Source organism: Protobothrops mucrosquamatus, unplaced genomic scaffold (genome assembly GCF_001527695.2).
Source record: "Protobothrops mucrosquamatus isolate PMUCROS unplaced genomic scaffold, P.Mucros_1.0 scaffold2131, whole genome shotgun sequence".
Lineage (NCBI taxonomy): Eukaryota > Metazoa > Chordata > Lepidosauria > Squamata > Viperidae > Protobothrops > Protobothrops mucrosquamatus.
This window is the reverse complement of record NW_015388231.1, coordinates 72,821-99,505: the sequence shown is the minus strand read 5'-3', so window position 1 is coordinate 99,505 and position 26,685 is coordinate 72,821. Positions and strand designations below refer to the sequence as shown.

General features: G+C 39.5%; 1 protein-coding gene across 1 annotated transcript in view; it reads right to left on the bottom strand.

Moving 5' to 3' along the window:
* Positions 1–26,685, bottom strand: part of LRP4 (LDL receptor related protein 4) — a 58,457-nt gene that overhangs the window by 6,425 nt on the left and 25,347 nt on the right. The window contains exons 6-33 of the mRNA XM_029285726.1: positions 25,998–26,126; positions 25,642–25,761; positions 25,409–25,534; positions 25,188–25,313; positions 23,453–23,587; positions 22,612–22,737; positions 20,693–20,923; positions 19,871–20,027; positions 18,675–18,892; positions 18,012–18,188; positions 17,104–17,229; positions 14,949–15,157; positions 14,587–14,668; positions 13,598–13,703; positions 12,439–12,640; positions 11,048–11,237; positions 9,607–9,738; positions 8,431–8,571; positions 7,436–7,522; positions 7,062–7,233; positions 6,776–6,938; positions 4,974–5,199; positions 4,356–4,659; positions 3,985–4,203; positions 3,490–3,624; positions 3,196–3,304; positions 1,491–1,635; positions 287–400 (exon numbers count right to left, since the gene is read on the bottom strand). Of these exons, the coding sequence (XP_029141559.1) occupies positions 287–400; positions 1,491–1,635; positions 3,196–3,304; positions 3,490–3,624; positions 3,985–4,203; positions 4,356–4,659; positions 4,974–5,199; positions 6,776–6,938; positions 7,062–7,233; positions 7,436–7,522; positions 8,431–8,571; positions 9,607–9,738; positions 11,048–11,237; positions 12,439–12,640; positions 13,598–13,703; positions 14,587–14,668; positions 14,949–15,157; positions 17,104–17,229; positions 18,012–18,188; positions 18,675–18,892; positions 19,871–20,027; positions 20,693–20,923; positions 22,612–22,737; positions 23,453–23,587; positions 25,188–25,313; positions 25,409–25,534; positions 25,642–25,761; positions 25,998–26,126 (4,407 nt within the window). The remainder of the gene's footprint in view (positions 1–286; positions 401–1,490; positions 1,636–3,195; positions 3,305–3,489; positions 3,625–3,984; positions 4,204–4,355; positions 4,660–4,973; positions 5,200–6,775; positions 6,939–7,061; positions 7,234–7,435; positions 7,523–8,430; positions 8,572–9,606; positions 9,739–11,047; positions 11,238–12,438; positions 12,641–13,597; positions 13,704–14,586; positions 14,669–14,948; positions 15,158–17,103; positions 17,230–18,011; positions 18,189–18,674; positions 18,893–19,870; positions 20,028–20,692; positions 20,924–22,611; positions 22,738–23,452; positions 23,588–25,187; positions 25,314–25,408; positions 25,535–25,641; positions 25,762–25,997; positions 26,127–26,685) is intronic.

The window sequence follows — 26,685 nt, the reverse complement described above, 5'->3', positions numbered from 1 at the left end:
AATTGTACTGGATTCTAAGATTAAAGAATTGAAGAATGTATATATGGGACATCTGCAAAATAGAAGAATCATCTCAAGGAACAAATAATTAACATTTTTAATAAAACAGTGCAAAAAAAGACAAAATCTTACTCTCTTGTCCCTAGGCATTTGAATGCTTTACCAAAGAGGTACTTTATAGCTGTAGTTTATTTAAGGGAATGAAGCCATTTTCTGAAGCAGCCTTTAATAAGAGAAAACATGGGCTATGATTCATGCTGGGAAGTGTAGTATACAAACAACTTACCATGAGAGCAAGGCCGTCCATCTGGTTCATCGGGACATGCACAAACAAAGTCAGAAGGCCTGGCAAAGCAGAGATGGGTACAGCCTCCATTATTCACTCCACAAATGTTTGTTCCTAGAAGGTACAGACCAGATATTTCACAAAAGATATAATTTTCTCCTCCCTAGCATAGGGCTTCATGTTCCCTTACTCAAAATATATTAGGGTATAGTGAGAAGTATCTCCTCTGACCAAAGTGCCAATATCTTAAATGACTATTCTCTTTACCAATAATTACCTACAGTACATCACAAAATCTGAAACATTATGCTTTCCCCAAGACCCAAAGGAATAAACACTTTAGAGCAAAAACAACACAGACATTTTAAACTTTTAAAAAGTCAAATGCTTGTCATGATGATGTACAAAGTGTATGGGGTCTTTATTTTGCTGGCTACCTAAAAATATATGAATGTATCTCTTTGAGCTCTGCACACAGGGTTTTTTGATCTCTACCTGGAGTCCTTTTAGCAGAGACCAGGATGCTAAACAAGAGGACTAACTGGCAAGCTTGTGGCCTCATTTTAAATGCAGCAGTTTACTCTAAATCCTATTGAAATGAATAAGAGCAATTTGCTAATATGGGAGTTAAGAAAGGAAATGAAGTGGAACATAGCAGCAATAATACCAGGATTCAGAATGAGGAGTAGGTTTTGCTTTGTTTTGCCAATCATACATGTATGCTGTACCTGAGGTTACTCCTTCAACAAGCTTTGCTCTTCTGGGCTCACACAGTAGATGGCCATACTCAGAAAAGGTTCATAAAGCATACCAGTAGTGGTGGTCGGGTGTAATCACTTGCTGCCATCCAGCTACCATTTCCTTAATGCTTTGGATCAAAATCCTGTACTTTTCAACATCTGACGTGTATTTTCCCTTGAATGGGTTGGGGTATACGCAACAAGGGAGGTATAGGTTTCCTCACATACTTCTTGCCTAATTCATTATTTGTACCAGTCTGGGTTTTGTTTAATCGATGTGGACTAATACGGTACTAGCTAACAGCCAGAGATGAAATTCTCCAGCCGCCTCTCAGGGCCATGCTAGATCAGTTGATGAGAGTTGTAATCCAACCATCTGGATTGCAGAAGACTGGTTTAGAGAATATATTATTCATCAACCTGATAGAATGAATTAATGAATAAACCCAGGTGATTGCATATACCTGTTTGCCTTTGAGGAGAAACCACAATAATATCCATAAGTCCTTCTACATTGGCTAACACAGTCTCCTTATTACGACCAGAGTATTTGTCCACACGCTGAATAGATTTTGTTTGCCAGTCTGTCCAATACAGCCACCTATCCTGCTGCTCAGAAAAGAAGCAGACACAGGATTAAAATACTATGTAATAAGCACAGAGGAATAAAATGGGAGTATGTAAACTTAAAGCTTGTTCTTTTCTATATTTTTTCAACATATTACCATATTTATTTTTTCAAGTAATACTTTTAAGTAATTACATTAACATAAATTATTTTATTTACTCTCATTTTTTGCCAGTGTTTTGAAGTCTCTTCTAAAATTACTTTTGGTTAATTAAATTAAAAGAAAATTTTTTAATTAATTTTTAACATTGCTTGTCTCTTTTTAAATTTTATGTACAGTTGTTATGTTTTTAATATTGTATTGTCCTTCTGTGAGGAAAATGGACAGGTTTTTTTTTAAAAAAAGATAAATAATTAAATAACATAAATAAATAAATAACCACATGGAGGCATTGAAATAAAAAGTTAAGCCTTGCAAGAATTTTCATATTTTGCTAATATTTTAGTAATAGACATATCTAAATATTATAAAGATTTATATACTACTGGATCCCCTAAAGCTATAGAAATTTCCTTCTGAGGTTTTGGAAGAGTATGAAAAATCAGATGTGATTTACGAAAATTAATTGATAATCCTGAAACCTGTTCAAATTCATCAAAATTGTATCATCCACAAATATCTCCCGCTTTCATCCAACAAATCTGATTATTGTGTCTGAGTGGTATTGCCAATGCTTCTAAGGGCTACCTTAAATAATAAAAGTGATAAAGGACAACCCTGCTTAGTATCTCTTAAAATTATAATAGGATCTGAATTATAGTTGTTCAGTCTTATCTAAACTTTAGTTGATCTATCAATATGTTTAATCATCCTACAAAAACTGGTCCCAAATTTAAATTTCTTTAATATTTGTTTTAAAAATTGGATTTTCAGAGAATCAAAAGCCTTACATATATCTAAGGCAGTGGTGGCGAACCTATGGCACGGGTGCCAGAGGCGGCACTCAGAGCCCTCTCTGTGGGCATGCGCACCATCGCCCCAGTCCTAGGCCTTCAGCTGGGTTTTATAAAACCTTTTCGCTTTAGGCCTCCGCCACCATGTGCAAAAAAAAAAGGTTCAATCAATCAGTCAATTTCAACTTCTCGTGGGAAAAAAAAAGATCTTGCAAAGTTGGAATTGATTGATTGAACTTTTTAGTCCCACCCAGTCTGCTGTTACCACCGCCGCCATGCCCACCCAATGGGCCACACACACCCAATGGGCCACATCCACCCGGCACCCGACGATGCATAAGTGGGTTTTGGGTTGCAGTTTGGGCACTCGGTCTCGAAAAGGTTCGTCATCACTGATCTAACGAATCAATATGATTCCTTGACTCTTCTATCATGAAGAAACTTGTTTCCAACTATCTGCACATTAGCTGAACTGTACTACATTACTTCTCTTTAAATGATTATAGCATCACTTAATAGGCTGATATACAGGAGAAAGAAAAAAGAGCCCTGTACAAGCTTTGTCCACTGTGCACAAAGTAAACCAAACTATTTGCATAGAAGTTAAGTTTCATTTCAGCATTCACCACCACCACCTTCCTTTGTACCTGTGTCAAGGCGAAGGGATGTGACACTTGACTGATCAATACTTGGCGTAATTTCCCATTAAGATCAGCACTTTCTATGCGGTCTAGATGAGCATCTACCCAATAAATCCTAGAATGACAGAAAGAATGGAAATTAAACTAATATCCACTTCTGAAACTTTCTTTCTATCAGTTACAATTCCTGATTCTAAGGCAGCTTGGGGACATGCCTTAAAAAAAAAAGGTTGTTTTTTTTTTTAAAAAAACCACAACAATTCTACAGTCAATAATTTTGAAATGCAAGGTTATACTGACCTTCTGATGTCATAATCTAAAGTCAGTCCATTGGGCCAGCCTAAATCAGTATTGATCAATATCTTTCGTTCAGAACCATCCAGGTTCGCACGCTCAATTTTAGCAATATGTCCCCAGTCAGTCCAGAAGAGGTATCTAGAAGAAAATAAACCAAATGCAAAATGATACATGTCAGTCAGCTCTAAAAGATGGCCTGTCCACCAAAGGAATCCATTTGCCTCATGTCTGAAGGCAGACCTCTACTTTAGCCAATCCTCTTCCTTTTTCTTTCCTACTCATTCTATCCCTTCTTCAACCTGGCATCCTCCAAGTATAACAGCTCCCTCCTGATAAGATAACTGGTGAGAATAGTAGTCCAAAATATATTCAAGGCACTAAGTTAAGAAAGCTGCTCTACACTTATCTTTTCGGCTGATGTACCAACAGAAGAGAATATTTGTAGCTAATGCAATAAATTGTTTAAATAAATATTTTTGCTAATACTGACTTACTTACCCTTTTCTAGGAAAGACAGCAATTGCCCGTGGTTCATCCAGACTGTTATTTATCAGCACTTTCCTGCAGCTTCCATCCAATCTTGCAACTTCAATTGTGTTGCGGCCAGTGTCTGTCCAATATAGATTTCGAGCTACCCAGTCCACAGACAAACCATCAGTTCTCTTTAGTCCTTGGCCAATAATAGTTTCCATATTACTTCCATCTAGATCTGCTCGTCTGGAAGAAGATATCATGGAGAATAAAGAGAACATTCTATCTAAACATTTTTCCATAGGGCAGATCCATTTGACAAAGAACAGTTTGGGGGGAAAGAAAGAAATGATTATGTAGCTAATTAACATACAATGAGGAATTTGGAAGATACCTACCTGATAACATCTAATATGACATCTGTGTAGTAAACCTTGCCATCTACACTGTCATAGTCCAAGGAGATAACATTGTTCAGCTCTGGAACAGGGACATAAACATCAATGTGATCACTAGTATCTAGTGAGATTCTCCTGATGGAGCCCCGGCTAGAGAAGAGCAGGTAGGTTTCAGGAGAAGGGTCGCAAGATCTTTCATCAATCTTCAGTTGAATTCCAGTAGGGCAGGCACATGAGAAGCCTTCAGGGTTTGGGAGGCAAAGATGGGAGCAACCTCCATTTTTCTTGCCACATTTGTTAGTACCTTAGGAGAAATGGATCGTCTCTGAGATTACCATCAAAAAGGCTAATATTAATTCAGTATAGCTTTCCTCAGGCTGCTGCCCTCCAGATACAGTATCATTGAGCTTTTGATTTCATAACTCCCAGGCAAGAAGGCCCAAGGAATTGTGCTTGAACAGTTACAATAAACACAGGAGTAAAATCTACAGAAAATGTCTGGAGGCCAGATAAGCATGGTGTTTGCTTTTTAAAAAAAATGCATGAGTGATTTTCAAGAATTAAAGCATGCCCATGAACATTCAGGAAGTCTGGCTTAAATAAAATAGGAAAACTTACCAAGAGGCCTCCCTTTGTCAATGGCCTGGATGTCCATTAATCCAGGAAGATTTGTTCTCACCAAGATGACATTAGCACCAGTGTTCTTATCAGCTCGGTGAATGCTTCTTGTTTGCCAATCGGTCCAATAGATGTAAGAGTCTAATAAAGTCAAGCCATAAGGGTGCTGCACTGGGGAGAGCAGGGTGTGGCGGTTTACACCATTTAGATCTGAAGCCTCAATACGCTGAAAAGAACAGAATGTTGGAATGTCAAGGAACTTCTGATTACGGGGTACAGAGGTCTCCAATAGGTAGCAACTCTTCCTATGATCCAAGAAGCCAAGAATAGTATAATCCAGGGGTGTCAAACTGCCAGCCTGCGGGCCGGTTGCATCATGCGGAGGCCACGCCCACCTCAACTCCGGCAATGTGAAAAAGTCATGATACATTGCAACACATCACATGACGCAGCGAGTTTGACACCCGTGGTATAATCCATTCTAGATGCTTATTTCTAGCATTCTGCTAAATTGTATTTTAATTTCATCCAAGGATTCCATAAGATAAAAAAGAAAAGAGAGGCCTAGCTCAGAAGAAATGAAGTTAGCAAAGCATATCTCGACTCCCCAACTACTCTATGCAATTTGGGGGAAAAAGGAAGATCAAGGGAAAAACACTGGATTGTGTAGTATTGAACTGATTGATATTGAAGAAGTTAATGTTAGATATGTGAACCCAGACAACACGTTTATTAAGCACTAAAGATTGTAATTGTTAAAAATTAATAAAATATTTTTTTTTAAAAAAGGAAAGGATGCTTTTACACACTATAAATTATGACACCCTCGTAATCTGGTTGCTTGGTAACCTGTTCATACACGACTGGTTGCTAAGCATACTGCAGGTATGTGATGGCCATTTGCAATCTTCTCTACCAGCTTCCCTAGAAATTCAAAGGGGAAGCCGGTAGGAAAACTTGCAAGCTGCTGCTATCTTGCTAGAGAACTCCCTCTTGTCTCTGGAAGCTGACTGAAAGAAGCTGCATCCCAAGGAGAGGTGAACTTCTTAAGCAGGGTGCAGAAACAACTGAAATCCTGAAAATATTGGCTCTGTTTTTGCATCCTGCCAAAGAAGTTCCCTTCCCTGCATGTAGGGAACTGAGCTCATTTGGTTCTGGAGGATTTTGGCTCTGTTTTTCCACCCCAATGAAGGAGTTCCTTCCATATGCAGGCAGCTCTTACAACCAGTCCCCAGAGACAAGGGAGCCAAAATCCAAGCAGAGAGTAGATAACCAGTGTGGTAAGGTAAGGAGCACCTTACCTTACCACAAGTTTCTCTTCACTCAGGGCTGAAAATCCTGCTTGGATTTTGCCAGGGAGGATTTTTAGCTCCTGAAGGGAGCCTCCCAGGTCTCCCCTACCACCTGAAACATCCCACACTTCATCTACCTAACAATCTGCCCAATGATTTAATGACCACAACTGGATTATGGTCATTGAGCGAAGCAGTCACATGACATCTCACTAAATTACTGCTTCGCTCAACAACCAAGATTCTGATTCCAGCTGTGGTCATAACTCAAGGACTACCTGTATACAAATATATTCAAGTAAAACAGAAGTTTGATTGGTTATGGATGTTTTAGAAACGTAAGTCATCCAATGGTGTTAGAATCCCAGAGTGATGAACACGCGTATACGTACAAATTTACTCTTAATCCCTAAGATCTCATACTCATCCTTACATTCCACTGCTTCACTCTGAGGCAATTTTTTACACCAAACATTTAAAATTAGAGACTGCCCCTCATGTCATTCTAACCTCAGTATGTGCATCAGCCCAAAATAGTTGTGATCCAGCTTTATCCACAGCCAGACCATTAGGCCATCCCAGGTTGTTGCTAATAAGCACCATGCGGTTAGAGCCATCCATCCCTGCTCGTTCCAGTTTAGCATTTTCACCCCAGTCTGTCCAATACATATACCTAAAGGAAAAGAAGGGGCAAATAAACTATCCATTGAAAAGTCAGCATATTACTTATTGTCATGTTGTCTTCTCCTCTGCAGACTTTCCCTTGAAAACAAGATAATCTATTGCTAGCACTCACCCTGTTTCATGATATAATGCAATTGCCCGTGGGCTGTCCAGATTTTCCCATATTAAAACTTTTCTCATTGTCCCATCCAGGTTAGCCACTTCAATTCTGTTTGTTCCCGTATCAGTCCAATATACTTTGCGGCCAATAGCATCCACAGCTAATCCATCTGTGGTTTGCAACCCTATATAAAAATAAATATATTATTGTTATAGTGTGAGTAACATACACACACACACACACACACAAACGCACACACTATCCTTTTTCCACAAAATATCCCACTGGATGTTCAAGGCAACCTTTACATTAGAGCTTTAGAAGTTGCATTAGGGAAGAACCCATATCTTTGATGTTCGGTATTTACCAAACCATCTATTTATTACCTGTACTAATGATATCCTCATACTGAGACCCATCCAATGAAGCTCTGCTGATCTTCCTCAGTGTGCTGTCTGACCAATAAACCTTTCCTGTTGAAAAAATATAAGAACATTAATATAATTTATTTAAATTAAATCTCCTTGTTAGTCCATAAATATCTAAGATTACTTTGGTGAAAAACAATATTGTAAAGTGTGTCTTCAGGATCTGGTACAATCTATTATTTAATCTATTATTGCTAGAAAAAGATTTTCCAAAAATGGAGAAAAGTAAAGAAGAAAGTGTATCCCTCTGCCAAGAAAAACAAAAACAGCAGCAATTTATTTATGAATATATCATGTGGTATTTAATGAAGACACACACCATCACTATAATATTAATATAAAATAAGTTATTATTCCATATACAAACACAGACACATATATGAGTGTATATGTATATGTTTGTGTTTGTGTGTGTGTGTATACAGTATATATATATGCACACACACACACACACACACACACACACACACACACACATCAAAGCTTTCATCAGTTTTAAGATTTGTTACTTCAATTCTTAGACTACTGCAGCAACATGCTCTGAGGTGAAGGCCACACATCTTAAAAGTCTCCAAGGTTGAAAAATACAACACTTCACCAGGGCAGAACTTATGTGGAATACAATTGCCTTGAAAATTATTTTTGGGGAAAACTGCTTTTAGATATATTGCGACTATAGCTTCCAAAATTTTCAGCCAACATGGCCTACAGGAATTCTGGAGTTGTATTTGAAGGTATTTGGAGCCATATTAGTTTGGGAAAGATTGTTTTAATTAGACTTGGGACATTAAAAAACAGCTTCTTTTATAATGATTTCATGAACATTTGGGGAATGTATTGTTTAATATGAATCACACCATTTATTGGACAGGTTGCTTTTCATTTACTGATAAATTTACTCTTCCCTGAGCAATTCCCTACATCTAAAAATGGTTAAATTACATATTGCCAACCTTCTTCAGGATCAACTCCAATGGCGATGGTGTTTTTCATAGTGACGTTGACTGAGACAACTACATCAGCAAAATATGGAATATCAAGTGAAACCAGACGAATATCTGATCTTCTTGCAAAGATCAGGAAAGCAGACATTCCTGCAAAGTTGAAAATGGAGTTCAGTGCATAATTACAGGAATTCTTTTTCTCAAATATCCCTTCTTAATGCAACAAAAATTTCAGCTGCCAAAGGTGATCTTGGCAATGAATAAAGCCACCAATTTATCCAAGACCATAAAAGTAGGGCCATAAATGTGATGAAAGATCGTAAGAAATACTGAATGTGGTTGTTCAACTATGTAATAATTATTTTTAAGCATATGCTTGAAGAAAAATATTGTTTAGTATAATTTACCAATAGTACCTTACTACATGTAAGCCAAATAAAATACTGTATAGTGCAGGGGTAGGCAACCTTGGCTCTTTTATGACTCGTGGACTTCAACTCCCAGAATTCCTGAGCCAGCATGGCTGGCTCAGGAATTCTGGGAGTTGAAGTCCACGAGTCATAAAAGAGCCAAGGTTGCCTACCCCTGGTATAGTGTGATAATCAGAATCAGTACAAGTAAGGTCCAGTATCTAAAAAATTATTCATGTCTTCAGATTATGCATATATTAAACCAATACAAGAATTATGCATTTATCATGTTCAACAGATCATATACTACAGGTTTCCACTAAATCCTAGTGACATTCTCATGTGTAAACTGCTATATATTTACAGTTTAAATTAATGTTATTAAAATTAGTAAAATGAAATATTGCACAATATTGCAAAGCAGCAAGGATTCCACAAATACAACTACTCTACTTTACCAAGAAGTCTGTTAATGCATTTATGTCTGATACACCTCTATAACGCATAGGGCTTCCTCCAAATTCTAGCTACTTTAGTAACTAATCAGACACAGTTTGTATAGGAACAAATTTTTATGCAGACATTTCATTGTCATCGAAGCTATTACAACTTTTGTCTGACTATACTGCAACCCGCATAAAATTCTACCAGAAGCAGAAAATGTAAAATACTTCTTGTAATTTGAGTATATAACTTTTCTAGGGTCAGAATGTGGGGTTTAGGAGACATTACTCTCTTCCAGGGACTAACAGAACCTCAGAAGGTAGAGACCCACCCGATAAACATGTTCTGCCATCCGGTTGTAGGTTGATACCAGTAGGGCAAGAACAGCTGTAGCCTTTAGGAAGTGGAGCCAAGAGACAAAGATGACTGCATCCACCATTATTAATGTGGCATGGTGTATGTACTGAAAGAGACAATAATGAAACCATTATCAAAAGAAAGCGATTAGGAATAACTGCAGTTTACAATTATTTACAGTTTACAGTTAGGCATATATATATAGGAATCTGAAAGGGAGTACTTTCCATACTCCCAAATCTTTCAGCAAAATCCCTAGCTCAGTGGTGGCGAACCTATGGCACGGGTGCCAGAGGCGGCACTCAGAGCCCTCTCTGTGGGCATGTGCGCCGTTGCCCCAGTCCTAGGCTTTCAGCTGGATTTTATAAAACCTTTTCGCTTTAGGCCTCTGCCGCTGTGTACAAAAAAAAAAAGGTTCAATCAATCAGTCAATTTCAACTTCTCACAGGAAAAAAAAAAGATCTTGCAAAGTTGGAATTGATTGATTGAACTTTTTAGTCCCACCCAGTCTGCCGTTACCACCGCAGCCACGCCCACCCAATGGGCCACACCCAGCCAATGGGCCACACCCACCTGGCACCTGACAATGCATAAGTGGGTTTTGGGTTGCAGTTTCGGCACTCGATCTCTAAAAGGTTCGCCATCACTGCTCTAGCTCATCAAAAATCTATACCAATTTATAGTTTTTAATCTAACAAGGGCAGAGTGATAGATAATACTTCCATTAACTGAATTAAATTAATGTAATTACTGTTCTAATGTAGTTAAATGTGTAAATAAAATAAAATCTAGCATGGTTCCAGCTGTTTTTACAACTGGTCATGCCTATTTTTTTTTAAAAAAAAATAATATTACAGGTAGTCCTTGATTTAGGATCATTCATTTAGCAACCACTCGAAGTTATTGATGGCATTGAAAAAGAGTAATTTACAACTGCTCCTTACATTTATGGCATCCCCACAGTCATATGATCATGATTTGGGCACTTGGCATCCTTTGAGCATTTATAGCAATTGCCATTTGCAACCTTTCCAACCAGCTTCTGACAAGCAAAATCAATAGGAAAGTTGGCAGGGAAGGTCATACAAGTCACAGTCACATGATGTCTCACTTAATGACTGTGGTGATTTGTTTAAAGACTACAGCAAAAAATATTGTAAAATTGGGTGTGGTCACACAATACCTCATTCATGACCACACCATTTAACAACTAATTTTCCAGTCCCTGTTGTAAATCATAAGTTGAGGGCTACCTGTAGAATTAAAAAAGGGGACTCGGTGGGTATCAATGGGTGTCATCGAGTGGTACCTTAAACATTATGGCATGGTCAGAGTAGAATGAAAAACCTGAAACTTTTTCTATCTGTAGCCCAAAGATGTGTAACTTCTTATCTTGATGCAGAAGACTTCCATACCTGCAAGTCTCTGCCGATGAAAGACATGGATGTCCATAAGGTTTTCTAGGTTGTCCTGTAGAGACTCACGATCCAGCCCTGTTCTTTTGTCAGCACTCTGGATGCTTTTCGTCTGCCAGTCTGTCCAGTAGATCCGAGCTCCATAAAGAGTGAGCCCAAATGGGTGAGGCAAATTGCTCCCGATCAATATCTGTCAATCCCAAAAGCATATCAACCGACTGCCAGGAAAAGAGCAGTTTTTTTAAAAAAAATAGCAATGCACAGTTGCCCAGAAGCAGTGGTAGATTATAGAATCTGTAGAATCCAATTTGGGTTGATCACCAGGATCTGCGGTTAGTCTTCTGAGCTTTCAGAGTCGTGTTGGGGCCCATCCTCAGGAAACTTCTCTCTAACACATTCCAGTGAGAGAGATGTTCCCTAAAGATGGGCTCCAGAATGGTCTGAAAGCTCAGAACACTAAACTCTGGTCCTGGTGACTGACCTAGATTGGATCCTGCAACATTATCCTGGGGCATGTATATTTGCCTTCATTTTTGACAAACTGTAGAGTAAGTTTTCCCAGCCTGATCCCTTTCAAATGCGCTGGACCTTCATGGACCTGGCTGAGAATTATTATGGGCACCAGGGGAAGTCTAAGGCTGTCTCAACAATACAGCAACAGTTTTCCATACATTTCACTGTCTATCGTCTTCACTCAAAAGTTATTCATTTGTCCCTTTAGAGGAGCAACTGAACTCCTCTGAATATCAAAACAAGGCATGTTGGCTCAAAGAGAATACATGTATGTTTTCTCTAAACAAACATTGCATATATCCTATTTACCCTTTCCCAGAAATCAGTTCAACTTGGCTATTCAACTTGGTTGCTGGAATTGAGTATGTCTAGTCTAATGAAGAGAAGGACGAGGGGGGACATGATAGCAGTGTTCCAATATCTCAGGGGCTGCCACAAAGAAGAGGGAGTCAAGCTATTCTCCAAAGCACCTGAAGGCAGGATAAGAAGCAACGGATGGAAGCTAACCAAAGAGAGAACCAACCTAGAACTAAGGAGAAATTTTCTGACAGTTAGAACAATTAAACAGTGGACAACCTGCCTCCAGAAGTTCTGACTGCTCCAACACTGGAAGTTTTTAAGAAGAGACTGGACAGCCATTTGTCTGAAATGGTATAGGGTTTTCTGCCTGAGCAGGGGGTTGGACTAGAAGACCTCCAGGGTACCTTCCAACATGATCACCACCACCAACCACCACCACCACCACCACCACCACCACCACCACCACCACCACCACCACCATCATCATCATCATCATCATCATCATCATCATCATCATCATCATCATTATTATTATTATTATTATTATTATTATTATTATTATTATTATTATTATTTACCTTCCTATCACTGCCATCCAGGCCAGCATATTCAATTGTCTTCATGCCAGCATCTGCCCAGTATAAGCGCTGAGACTCATAGTCAATAGCCAGTCCATTGGGCCAGGTCAGGTTGGAAGAGATGATCACCAGGCGATTAGAGGCATCCATTCCTGCACGCTCAATCTTTGGATTAGCTCCCCAGTCAGTCCAGTACATGAACCTGCATATAAATGTCCAAAATGATATATAACTGCTATTTTTATTAATCTTACAATTTTTGCTTAACTGCATTAGGAAAGAAAAAGAAAAGAAAACTCTAAACAGGTGAAGGTTTTCCAGTTTTGCAGTGGCTAATTTAGGTATTTGCTTACATTTGCCAAATATGCCAGCATCTTTTCATATGGTGTTGAATTATAAATTACAGTAGCTCCAGCCAACTTAGCCAAAAGTAAGGAATGCAGAGAGATGCAATTTTCAACATCTAACACATTAGTCAAAATGGCTACATATTACTCATCTCTTTTCTGTAGATAACTTTAATATGGTCATCCTTCTTATTCTTTGTGATATATTCATGTTTGTTTGTAAGAGTTAACTCCATGCCCTTCAAAAGATTTTCACTCGGCCTCATTAGCAATAGCATTTAGACTTATATACTGCTTTATAGTGCTTTACATCACTCTCTAAGCGGTTTACAGAGTCAGCATATTGTCCCCAACCATATGTGTCCTCAGAAGAATGGAAGTCTGAGTCAATCCTGAGCCAGTGAGCTTCAAATTGCTGGCAGTCAGCAGAATTACCCTGCAATACTCCATTCTAACCACTGCACCACCATGGCTATAGCTATCATGACCAATGACCAGGTTTGGTGCCAAACTCAATACTAGATTGTCTATTGTCTATTCTCAACATTACAGAATACCACATTGTCTATCCCTGAACTAATCTTTGAAGGATATTGGGTATACAGGATATTAGAACGGAGTCTTTTTCAGTCTTATTGTTTTGTAAACACTGTAAGTATTAGCACATAAGAATCAACTCTACAGACTTTTATATATATAATTATATATAAAATTACAACAGCAAACTTTCAGGGATATCACTGTCGTGAAGAATCAAAATGCAATGGCATACAGGAATGGCAGCAATGCAGTCTTAGGAGAAAAGTTCTCACCCTCCAACAGGGTCCACCACAATATCTCTTGGTCTGTCTAGGTTTTCCCATATTAGAACAGTTCTCATTGTCCCATCTATGTTAGATACCTCTATCCGGTCTGTTCCTGTATTAGATAGAAAAGGGAAAGAAAAAAATAATCAGCCTTCAGGACCAGGAAAAAAAAAATCATAAAAGAAAATAATCCATACCGAAATGTCATTCACACACCATGACAAAGGAAACCAACAGGATATATCAGCAAAACGACTTCTTCGGCAGCCCTACAAAGTATCCTCAGTCTGTAATAATCACTCTGACCTCTATAAACATTTTTTTCGATGAATTGGATCAGCATATCTAGTCACCCTTACTCAGAAACTGTTGGTTCTATTAAAACTAGTAAAACACAGGATCATTTTACTGAAACCTTTCCTTTACTATTAACCTCTCAGACTGCAGGTTTGAATGCTGTTCCATGTTCTTTTTATCCATAAGAAAAACAAATTTACTCAGGGTGAAAATTCTATCTACTGGAATATTTCAATTTGGAAATTCAAAAACGCCATTTGAATTACTCTGTAATTTTAGTGTCACAATACAAAGCAACCTTTCACATTTGCATTTGCCGATAATATTGACAAACCAAGTACATCAGTATAAGATTAAAATGTGTAATGGAAACATTTCAAATAAAGTGGCAGGCAGGGACATTTCTGCAGGAATAAATTGATATGATAGAGATTTTCCTATTTTGGAACACTGCTTTTTTAAATTACAGAAAGTAAGTTCTTACTGCCAGAATTTCTACGCAACCTGTCCACTGTTTACAGGAAGGTGAAATGTTATTAAAGTCTTCACGATCATAGAGTTTAAAAGAGTCTTATTCATATATCTCAACAGATGCATTGGGAATAATCCTGTTAAGAACTTGGAAGGCAATTTTTCAGTGAGTGGTTAGCTTTTAGAGTAGCAAATAAACTCTTGCATATAGCAGTGGCCTTCAGTACCTGCATCTGTCCAGTACAACTTGTTTGTGACCCAATCAACAGCAAGACCAGCTGGGCTTTCAAGACTGCTCTCCACCACAATCTGGCAACAAAACAAACACAAGAATGAAACTTCGAGGGCAGTATTGCTCTAACCCAAAGCACCGCCTGACTTCTTTGGACTGATGAATGTTCAGTTGTATGGGGGAGGGGTGTTTAAATAGAGATCTGGAATTCCTCCACTTTAAGACATATGCATAGAATATATTCCTCAAATAATTGAAAAAGTAGAATTTAAAGATTACATATTTATAATGAGCCAAAACAAAACTCAAGAAGACAAGCAACTTATGTACTTCCACTGAGCTTTTATGGGATATTACCTCCTGGCCTGTTCCATTCCATTTTGCCCGACTAATGGAATCAGTGCTAACATCTGTCCAGTAGACATAGTCACCCTGCGCATCCCAGTCCAGAGCCACAGCACTGCGCACATCTGCCAAGGGGATGACAACATCAGACAAATCTTCTGTGTCGAAGCTGATACGACGGATGTCCATCCTTCGGGCAAAAAGCAGGAACTTGTCAAGACCTGATCAAAGGTCGAAAGGTCTTCTTTTAATATCTCTAACAGAAAATTATGATAACAAGCACAAAAAAGTGATCTTGGCACAACGAAGTTCTATTACATCCATGCCTATTACATGGATATAAAAGTCCAATCTATAATGCAGGCCAGACCTGAACTAACACTAGTACTTGAGACTTATATACCACTTCACAGCGCTTTATAGCACTCTCTAAGCGGTTTACAGAGTCGGCATATTGCCCCCAACAATCTGGGTCCTCATTTTACTGACTTCGGAAGGATGGAAGGCTGAGTCAACCTTGAGCCAGTCAGGATCGAAAGAATTGAACTCCTGGCAGTGAGAGCAGAGTTCGCCTGCAATACTGTGCTCTAACCACTGCGCCACCATGGCGCTTAACTAACAAATCAGTACAAAGCAAAAGGAAGTGAGCATACAATGTTGGAAGAAGTATTTTAGGAGTAGAGGAAAAAAGGACATGTTCTTAGATAAAACGTCTCTGTATGTAAGGACATGACAAGGTACATTAATTGGCAATTCCATCATTTAAAATATTAGGAAGAAGCATTTGAACCTTGTTCACTCAGACCCAGGACCTATCAGTGCCACTGCTAGCATTAGCTAGTCAGGTGCCTTTAGAAAGTCCAGAAAGAAAAAATGAATCAAAAACTGCCCTTCCTTAATGCTTCTAGCAATTGACTTTCTTCTGCCTCTGATCCCATAGGTTCAATGTAATTTTTATAGCATTAAGGCAGTGGTTCTCAACCTTTTTAATGCCGCGACCCCCAACCGGTCGTAAGTCGAGGACTAAACCGGTCGTAAGTCGAGGACTAAACCGGTCGTAAGTCGAGGACTACCCAACCGGTCATAAGTCGAGGACTTTCCCTGCCCGGGAGCACCGCGCATGCGTGGTTCTGCCCCCTGCGCCGGCCGAGGCGTAGCTGGCAAGCTGCAGAGACGGAGCAGGCCGACCACCAGCTGGCCCAGCCCAAGGGAGGTAAGGCACCCGCCAGAAAAGGGGAAAAAAATGGCGGACAGCCTTGCTTGGCGACCTCTGTGAAATGGTCGATCGACCCCAAACGGGGTCGCGACCCATAGGTTGAGAACCGCTGCATTAAGGATTGATAAACCAATTTTCCATTAATAAACTAACTTTAAAAATCGGTCGAGCCACAGGCTATCGCTGCATCTAGAGGCAAACTATTCTACAAACTATGTATTGTGTGGAAAAGCAATTGGTTGTGAACTGACAAATAATTTCATTGAGTGCTTGCAATTCTAATATTATCTCTATCCAACTTCTCTTTACCATTACATTCTCAGCATTTTATAAACTTCCACAATCTTCCTAACCCAGCCATCTTTTTAGTTGTTTAAGATACTTATACCATATTTTCCAATTAAGTAAGAAACCATATCAAACTAAGAAATACAAATATTATTTCCTCAAGGCAAGAACTCCCCCTTTCCTTGCAGAAAAGATACCCCAAATCCTTTATCATGCCACCGGTGCTTTTCTGCAGTTGAACTTACTTGTTTGTTTTTTGTTTATAAAATTGGAAAAAAATATTCTATATTTTATATGGAAATTTGGAAAAACAGCAACAACAACAAAAAATCCAAATGTCATCCTCCCATCAATTTCATAAACACATTGTAATGTTAGCAATGTATTGTGAACACAACCCCTTCACGTGGAATTTACTGTTTCATTTAAATCAGTGTTTCTCAACCTTGACAATTTTAAGGCAAGTGGACTTCAACTCCCAGAATTCCACAGCCAGCAATGCTGGCTGTGGAATTCTGGGAGTTGAAGTCCACATGCCTTAAAATTGTCAAGATTGAGAAACACTGATTTAAATGTAATTTTGCTAAAATTCTTTACTCTCTCTCTCATGTGTCTGGACACAGACATGTTATGAAGGTACATAAACTCTTTAATTACACTTACTCTGGGCACAAGTATGGCTGCTAGTCTTCCGAAAACCTGTGGGGCATGCACAGGTATAGCCCTTGTTATTTGGTAAACAGAGATGAGTACAGCCACCATTGTTGGTTCCACAGCGATTTCTCCCTGCTCGAATAGCCAAACAGATATTTTATATATATATATATATATATATACATTTGTATAAATACACCCACATAAACACAAATACCACGACCTATATAGGGAAAAGAACCAGAGATACAATGAAGCCTATTCTATTTTGGAACAGCCTGATTTATTGTGCATTTGTATCTGTCTAGTGTATTTCTAAAACAGAAATATTCACCACGGACATATAAAGGATATATAGCCATTTACTTTTCATACTTTGAAATTATTTTTGTGGTACAAGCAAACATATTGATAAGCCACTGGTAGCAGTATTAGACCAATGGTAATTTTTATTATATTGTGGACTTTAATACTACCTGGATAGTAAAATATGAATAAAATTAATGAAGATATTCATTGCAATTCAACATTTTTGACAATAGTAGAGTTGGATTAACTGGGAAATCTTTTTCCAGGTACACAGAAATATGCCAATAACAATAGTAATATAACAACCACAGTAATGAAAGATTATCACATTATACCATCATTTATGAATTTATGTGGGGAGCTACTTGGCCATTGCTGCTAAGAAAATATTATACAGTAGCTACCCACTTATACCTGGTAATATGTCTTTGGAAACACTGCATGTTTTCTGAATGTAGAGCACTAATCAAACAATTTGATTTGAAGCACTAAGACAATTTTTATATTCTATAAAGTGTTAAGATTCAGGAAGTATTTGCTTGTCAATATCTTGTGATAGAAAACTTGTCTTTTAGCAATAATATCTTGTTTTTTCTCTCTGTAGTTACCTGCTGGTTGGCGTTGGGGATGCAAAGTATGGATATCCATGGGGAAATGAAGCTTGTTACGGATGATCTCCTGATTTTTTCCAGTAAATTTGTTGGCACTGTTAATACTCTTGGTATGCCAATCTGTCCAGTACAGGCTATCTTCAAATACGGTGATAGCAAATGGATGTGGAAGGCCTGCAGCAAGAATCCAGTAAAAGCAGATGAAAAGGTTATGGTCATTCTTTACTGTTTCTAAAAGTTGCTTCTATCACTGAGCCCCCCCCCAAAAAAGGTTTCTTTCTTTTAATAATACCTCCAAAATTAAGCAAACTTGCTGCTGGTTTCCGCTGCCTTATTACTCTACATTGCCAGTTCTCCTGGAAATAAAGGCTGACATCACAGTGCAATTTGCTACTCACATTGTATGTCCCAGCCATTGAGATTTTATAACTTGTTTATGAATTGGTAGATATCAACCACAAGATATTGTTTTGAGAGTACTGCTGGCATTAGTGTGATGGGAAAATAGATGTGGGACCAAAGTAGACTCCTGGCATCAAATGATTTCAACTCCTGGCATCAATGATCTGATTTGCTACACAGTATTATGTGAGTTACTCAGAGCATCCCTTAGCACTGTTGCTTATCTAGTAAACAACAGTCCCAATTTCGTTATCTCACCTTGACTAATAACAGCCTTCCTGTTCTTTCCATCCAAATCAGCCCTCTCAATAACATGATGCTTGGCATCTACCCAGTACATCCGATGTCCTGCATAGTCAATAGTTAGCCCATTTGGCCAAAAAAGATGAGTGTCAGCAATAACGCGCCGATTGGAACCATCCATGTTAGAGTATTCAATACGAGGAGTGTTTCCCCAATCTGTCCAGTAGATGGTACTATTGGAGAAGAGAAAAAAATGTGAACTGTGGAAGTTCCTTGAAAGGACAACAGATATTGCTCACCAAAACAGCCACTTGTTTAGCAATCTAAAGCTAAAGTCATAATACAACTGGAGCTGATGAAAGCAAACAAAGATAACAGATTCAGGCTATGATTATACAAGACCACAATCTTTGTCAATCAACTATTAACCAGAATCTTTTGGCTTCAGAAATGAGCACTTATAATGGCTTTCTTCATACTGAGTATCCTCCAGATCAGGGGTTCTCAACCCTGGTCCATGGACCAGTACCGGGCTGCAGCATGCCAGCAACTGGGCCACACAAACAAGCAAAGCCCCATCCACGAGATGCAGGCAGCACATAAAACCACGCACCCTCCGGTCCATGGAAAAACCCTTTCTATGGAACCGGTCCCTGGTGCCCAAAAGGTTGGGGACCTCTGCTCCAGATGGACAAAGTTAATTTTCCAGAATTTTAGCTGGCATGGTAGTTGCTCAGAATTCTGGGAGTTACTTCACACAACAGGAAGGTAATACTTTTGAAAAAGACTGATCTATGCTAATGTAGCTTACATTACAGAACACAGGAGAATCCTAAGGCTATGAAAATAGTACATTAAGTTCCAGTAAATAAAAATATTTACAGGATATTCCAAGTTGAGTGTAGAGAAGATGATTTTTATATTCCTTCTATCTGCATATCCTCTAAAATGGAGAATGAGGTGTCATCAGGCGCAACAAGCAAAAAAATAATAGTAATAACACGTTTGTAAAAATCACCAACACGTTCTTTCCCCTCTAGGGGAAGTTGTCATTAGTTTTCATGGCGTTTTTACATATGGAAGATGTTAATTCATTTGTAGAATGGCAACTCTAGATTTGGCTCCAGGTGGCCAAATTGGAGTCTTCATTCAACAAATTTCATCTGATAAATTAAGATAACAAGCAGTGAGTATACATATCTCATACTCACCCTTCCATAGGGTGAAGAGCAATTGCACGAGGTTTTTCTAGATTCTTCCAAAGAAGCACCTTCCGATGCATTCCATCCAAATTTGCCACTTCAATGCGAGATGTCCCAGAATCTGTCCAGTATAACTTGTCATGGATCCAGTCAATGGCTAGCCCACCTAGGACCCAGAGGAAAGAAGAATGTGACAAGTAATGGCTGCTCAAGAATAGTCCCATTGAGCCATGACTAAGGCTATCCTGTTCTATAAAAGGAAAATGGAAACAAGGGGTTTTTTTTACCCCTCTTGTCATATAAATCACTAAAATATTTAGATAACTATTTGAACTATCCATTATGCCCATTATGACCAAGATGTAGATGTAGATATATAGATACACACGTGTGCATGCACGTACACACACACACACACACACACACACACACACACACACACACGGCTATAAGCCACACTTGATTTTTGAATGGCATGGTGCACTCTAAAATCCAAATGGAGATAGGAGAAATATAGGCCTGATTTACATTTAAATTTAATTGAAGATCAAGTTAAATACAATTCATTTTATTTTATCCTATGCTTCTAATAATGTTCCTCTTCTTCCCCAGTAAAACGTATGATTGGTGGTTACTATGGGGGAATTCTGAGGGCTGCAACAAGGTCTTAGGGGTTATAGTCTACTCTGAATACTCAGGTTATGCAATTTTAGAGTTGCTTCCATGAAGATAGGCAACATACAAGTTTGACAGATAAATAGAAACAAATAAATACATTTTGCTACATACAGAGCTGCCAGTTTTACTTCCGAAACCACTGAAGACATTTACCTGGACTTTCCAATCCGGTAGACACCACTTCCTCCACATTGCTACCATTTAGATTGGCCCTCATAATGCGGTCCAGTGTGACATCAGACCAGAATACTAATTCCTTGCTATGGTGGAAGTCCAGTGCAATAGCATTTTCGAGGTTGTTCAGAAGCAAAGTGTACTCGGAGCGGTGGGGTAAGACCTGCCGGATATCAATCCGATTGGCAAAAAGCAGCACAGGTTCTGGCCCTGAAGGATACATGCAAAGAGATGTGAGAAGACTATTGTATGGACATCAGTGAGATTACAATGGCAGCACAGAATCAGTTCACAGATAGAAAACCAACATAGAAGCATTGCATGTAGGCACATTCACACTGTTTAGAATATAAACTGATATACTGTAGTTCCCTCCACTGTATTTTATTTGATTATTCGGCAGTTTGTTAGAAATGTGGGAACCAGCATTCATGAAAAGTGATTGTTCAGTAAGTGGATTCTGTGCAATGGATCATCTATCATCCCCAGCCTTTTTGTTTTTGCTGTTATCTGAATCTGTAGTTCTTGACCTGGGATTTAGTCTTTTCCTGGGATCTGTACAGTTACATTTTTATCTGTTTCTTTGTGAAATTTATATACTACCTTAGTCCAGTTGACCCTAGGAGGTTTACAGTAAAATATAATCATAATAGTAATAATAACAGAAAACAGTATATCAATAAAATATAATTTATTGCCTCCAGAATCAATCCTGAAAGGCTGCCCATAAAAACAGACTTTTCTAACCTTCTGAAAAACCATATGAATGCCATCCTCACAAAATACGGCTTCTCAAAAATCAGGTAATTCCATATCAGAGGTGTATAAAAAGCTCTGTCATAGAATATTTCTGTTCACAGTCAGATCTCTTCTAGAATGGGGGTCCCCAATCCCAGGTCCATGGACCAGTACTGGTCTGTGGCATGCCAGCAACTGGTCTGCACAAACAAGCAAAGCCCCATCCATAGGATGCAGGCAGCACACAAAACCACGCCCCCTCCGGTCCGCGGAAAAACCTCTCTCCACAGAACCGGTTCCTGGTGCCCAAAAGGTTGGGGACCTCTGTTCTAGAATATCCAGAAACAACCCACTGCATGCAGGGGTTAAGAATAGAAAGGAACTCAAGGTGGACTGGATTTAGATGTCTTGTGGGTGTGAAGCAGACATGTCAAACTCAAGGCCTGCGGGCCAGATCCGGGCCATGATGAGGAGCACTGTGTGAAAAGGCCAGCCGGGCAGTGAGTGAACACATGGGGGAGGAGAGGGGAGAATATAAGAGGAGGGGGTTTGGAGGGAAGGAGGAGGAGTGAGGGGAGAGAGAAGGCGATAGGGAGGATAGGAGAGACTTCTGTGGGGCAAGCCTGAGGGAGAGAGGGGGACAGCAACTGGCCTTTTCAGGGCAACCATAATGCTGATGTGGCCCTCAATGAAACTGAGTGACATCCCTGGCCTAAAGAGACTCATGACTGATGATGCGTTTGACCCCTCCCTTGGGCTCAGCCTTGTCATCTCCTACAGAACCAATATTATCACATTTTCTATTTTCAAAAGAGGCGTGCAGCTGAAGAGAGAGGGGGGGAAAAACTCACAAAATACTAGTCTAGCTTTTTCCAGCCTAATCTTGTCCCAAAGTGTTGGACTGTAACTCCCATCAAATCTAGTAAACACATCCCAAAATATATTGTCAATGGAATAATGGAAGCTATATTCCAGTGCAACTAGAGTCATCAGGCTGTGGAAAAAATAGACTAGCCTGTTACGCAAGCAGCGTATTTGAAAATTAAATACCGTGGGGAAACGGAAGCCGTGAACTAAGCCAGCAGTCATCCATCAGGCACATGGATGGATCCTAAGCCCCGAATGATCCCCAGTGCCTGGAGCTGAAGACTCTCTCTTACCCAGGGCTTTGCAGCTACGCTTGTCTGGGCGAAGCTCATAGCCTTGTTCACACCAGCACTGGAAACCGCCCTCACTGTTGGTGCACCCCTGACTGCAATAACCTTCCTCTGCACATTCGTTCACATCTGGAATAAGAAAAGAACAAAGAGTGCGAAACTAAAGAGAAAAGGGTAAATAGGTTGGTTTTGGGTTCCGTACTTCGATGCCTATTTGTTTATTTTAAAGATTTATATATTTATCCGTCTTGTAAAACACAACTCTAGGCGACTCACAAAGATAATAAAACCAAAACAGTAAAAGATAACCCAAAATATCAAGCACTTAACTCATCATCTCCAATCTATCAATCTACACAATTTGTAAGCTATATACAGTATACTATGAATATAATAAAAAAAAAACCTTCCTTTTTATGACCCTGGAATTCTTTTTTTTTCTTTGCCCTGTTACCTTCATACTATGAATGTAATAGGATAACAAGAGAAAAAAGTCAAACTAACTGATTTTTCTATTGTAGATGCTTTGAAACAAGGCCATTATATGCAGCTACTGGTTTAAATCATATTTTTTTCTGAAATTCAGAAAATTCTCTTTCCATTGGAATCTTCCCCATTTTTCTATTGATTCTACCTTGCTTTTTTAAAAAAAAAAATGACTAGGATTGATAAAGGGCCTTTGATGTTAGGATCAGTGGTTAGGAAGCACCAATAACAATCAGAAAGTCCCACATAATTATACAGTTGAACTTGGTTAATGCCACTGCCTGTCAGTGCTACGACTTTGGCAAGGACAATTTCATTCCTAGTCATACAGATGCTCTTAAGTTTTCAGGCTGTTTACCATGACATGATCTACCATCCTCCAGAAGCCTGTAACCTGTATGACAGGTACACTGAACCATTCCACGAATCATCTGGCATTTCTGGGCACAGTCCCCATTATTGACATTACAATTTTCCTCTCCAGTTCGAGGACCTGTGAAAAGATCAGAGATAGAAAATGGATATAACACAGCCATTCTTTTAGAATTTTCCTCTTATCTAGAACAAATTATGAAAACTGCCTAAAGTAGTTGTCAGGAGGGAAAAGAAGACTTTTGGGTTCTCAAGTGGAAAAAGAGACCCCATATTTCACACAAACAATTGCTCCTAATTTGTCAAGAAATGAATAATTCCTATATGTTGGCTGAGCTTAGCTTGGCTCTCCAATATATACCTGGAATGCCATATTGTTCCACAAATAGTCTACTCTCTTGCATCCACAAAAACAACCCAGAAAAGACAGAATAGGGTTTGATAAGATAATAAGTGAAAATGCCAGAATAGGTCATCACCTCAACATTCAGAATATTCTTACAGCCTGTCCTCAATTTACAACTGTTCGCTTAAGGATCCTTTAAATTAATGATGGCCTTAGAAAGGGTGTTTTACAGCATATAAAACACATCCTGGTCATTGTAAAACATCAACATACACATACACACACCGCACCGGTCAGGCAATCATTAGCTAGGTGCTGGGCAACCTGTCTCCAAGCTCTTATAACTGGTTGCCAAGTGCCCGTGATCACGTGACTGCCATTTGCAAACCTCTCTGCCAATTACCCCAAAACGTCAATGGGGAAATGAGCAGGGAAGGTTGCAAGTTGATGCTACCTGCTGAGAGGACTCCCTCTGATCTCTGGGGCTGCCTGAAAGAGCTTCCTGCTGAAGGATTTCAGCTTCAAGCAAACAGGCATGAAGAATTTCAGCTCCATGCTAACAGGCATGGAGTGGAAATCCTTTGACAAGGAGTTCTTTCAGCCAGCCCCCAGAGATGAAAGGAAGCCAAAATCCAAGCAAGATTTTCAGCCACTGAACAGGAAGCATGAGAAGGTAAGGAGTGCAGAGCACCTCAGGGGGATGGGGGAGGCACTGGGAGACCCAGTGCAGGCTGTGCACAAGTGCCTATTAACTCGGGCTGAAAATCCTTCTTGGATTTTGGTAGGGAGGATATTCGGCTCCTGAGCAGAGAGACACTCACATGCTGACCGCTCTGCATCTCCCTAAGTTTTCCTCATCCCCTTGAGGCACCTGCACTCCTTATCTGGCATTTCATACCTAGACCTCCGTCTGCTTAACAACCCACAAGATCACTTAACAACCGCAAATATTGGGAGTACTGAGATTGAAGATGTTGAGTGACCGAGTTCAATGACTGAGATTCTAGTGGCAATGATGGTTGTAAGTCAAGGACTACCTACACCTTTTTATTCTTGAGGTTGGTACCCAAAGAAGCACAACTAGCTAATTCAGAATGCACTATTCGAGGGGAAAAAAAGTGTTCTTTTTGGTGTTGTATATCTCACTCAGATCAGCTAATCTGAGTAGATGTACAACACTGAAAAGAAAACTCCTATTTTTTTCCTTGAACAGTGCACTCTGAATCTTCAGAGAAACTGAGGTCAAGACCCTCTTTTTTTCTATCTTTTATATGATGATGAGAGACATCCCTACAAATACATCTGTTGTTTTTTTAAAATTAACTTGAAAATCAATTGCGAGCACCCATACTGAAGTCGGCATGAGGCAACTTACGGCAGTTTTGGGCAGGGCTCTCATCACTGCCATCTCCACAATCATTGGCACCATTACACAGCTTCCGTTGGCCAATGCAGCGCCCATTTCCACATAGAAATTGGTCAGGGGAACATTGTGGGATTCCTGAACGAAGATTTTTGTCAAAATTATAAAACCGATAGCTGAATTTAGCACAGATTATAGCACAAAAAAAAGGCATTCAATTGTACAATTTTTACCTGAGTCCTCACAGTCTTCTTCATCACTGTAATCAGAGCAGTCCCCTTCCCCATCACAGCGCCAAGACAGCCGGACGCAGCGGCCAGATTTACATCGGAACTGGTCAGCTGTGCACATAGAGGTAGCTGAAGAAATAAATATGAACAAGAATTTCAAAATGGTTTCACAACACTTTTTCTATTACCTTACTGCCCTTAAGCTGGACCTGATTTACAAGTCCCAGGTTACTCACTGCAGTTTTTCTCATCCGACTGGTCATCGCAGTCAAAATCACCATCACACCTCCAGCCAGCATTAATGCACAAGCCACTGTTGCACATGAACTCTCCAGAGCGGCAAGGCTGGTGAGAGGCTACGGAGATAAACAGTATATGGTAATTTACACTCTAATTCAGCCCAAATTAAGCCCAAGAGATTCAATTTGCTATCTGGAAGGAAAGCTGAAAAGCTTCTGTTTTGAATATTGGAATGACAGAGGCCCATTACAAATTTTCTCTGTTACTCCTAACATGAAGCACATCTGACCTAAAAACAACACAGCAGTGCCATTTGATCTGAGTCGGCAGGCCCTCGCTGCAAGTAACTTACAACAATCAGATTCATCAGACCAGTCCCCACAGTCATCATCCCCATCACAGTGGTAAATGTCCAGGATACAACGCCCATAGGCACACTGGAATTCCTCCAGGCTACATGTTGCTGCGGGAACATCTGATGCTAAAAGGGGAATGAAAAAAATAAAGGTTAACAGGAGATTCCCTAAACTGTTCTGTGATTCTGGTGCTGCACAAAACAGAAATCAATAGCAATTAGACTTACATACTGCTTTATAGTGCTTTACAGCCCTCTCTAAACATTTTACAGAGTCGGCATATTGCCCCCAACAATTTGGGTCCTCCTTTGCCTGACCTCGGAAGGATGGAAGGCTGAATCAACCTTGAGCTGGTGAGAATCGAATTCCTGGCAGTGGGCAGAGTCAGCCTGTAATACTGCATTCTAACCACTGTGCCACCATGGCTCCTAGCCAAGCAAATAGAGTGGCAAGCATCATGCACAAGCTTTCACTGCACTGAAAGATATCAAACACTAGCAATAATTAGCCCTCTGCTTCCCCAAAAAGCCTATTTTGAACAGAATATTTGTTGCTTCATAAAAATCCACAAAAAGATCCACAGTAAGATCTTCCACCATTCTTTAAGATTATTCCATGTCACAACCTAGGAAATATAAATTAGGAAACTGTCACATATTCAAGCTACTTATATTGAGTAGCATA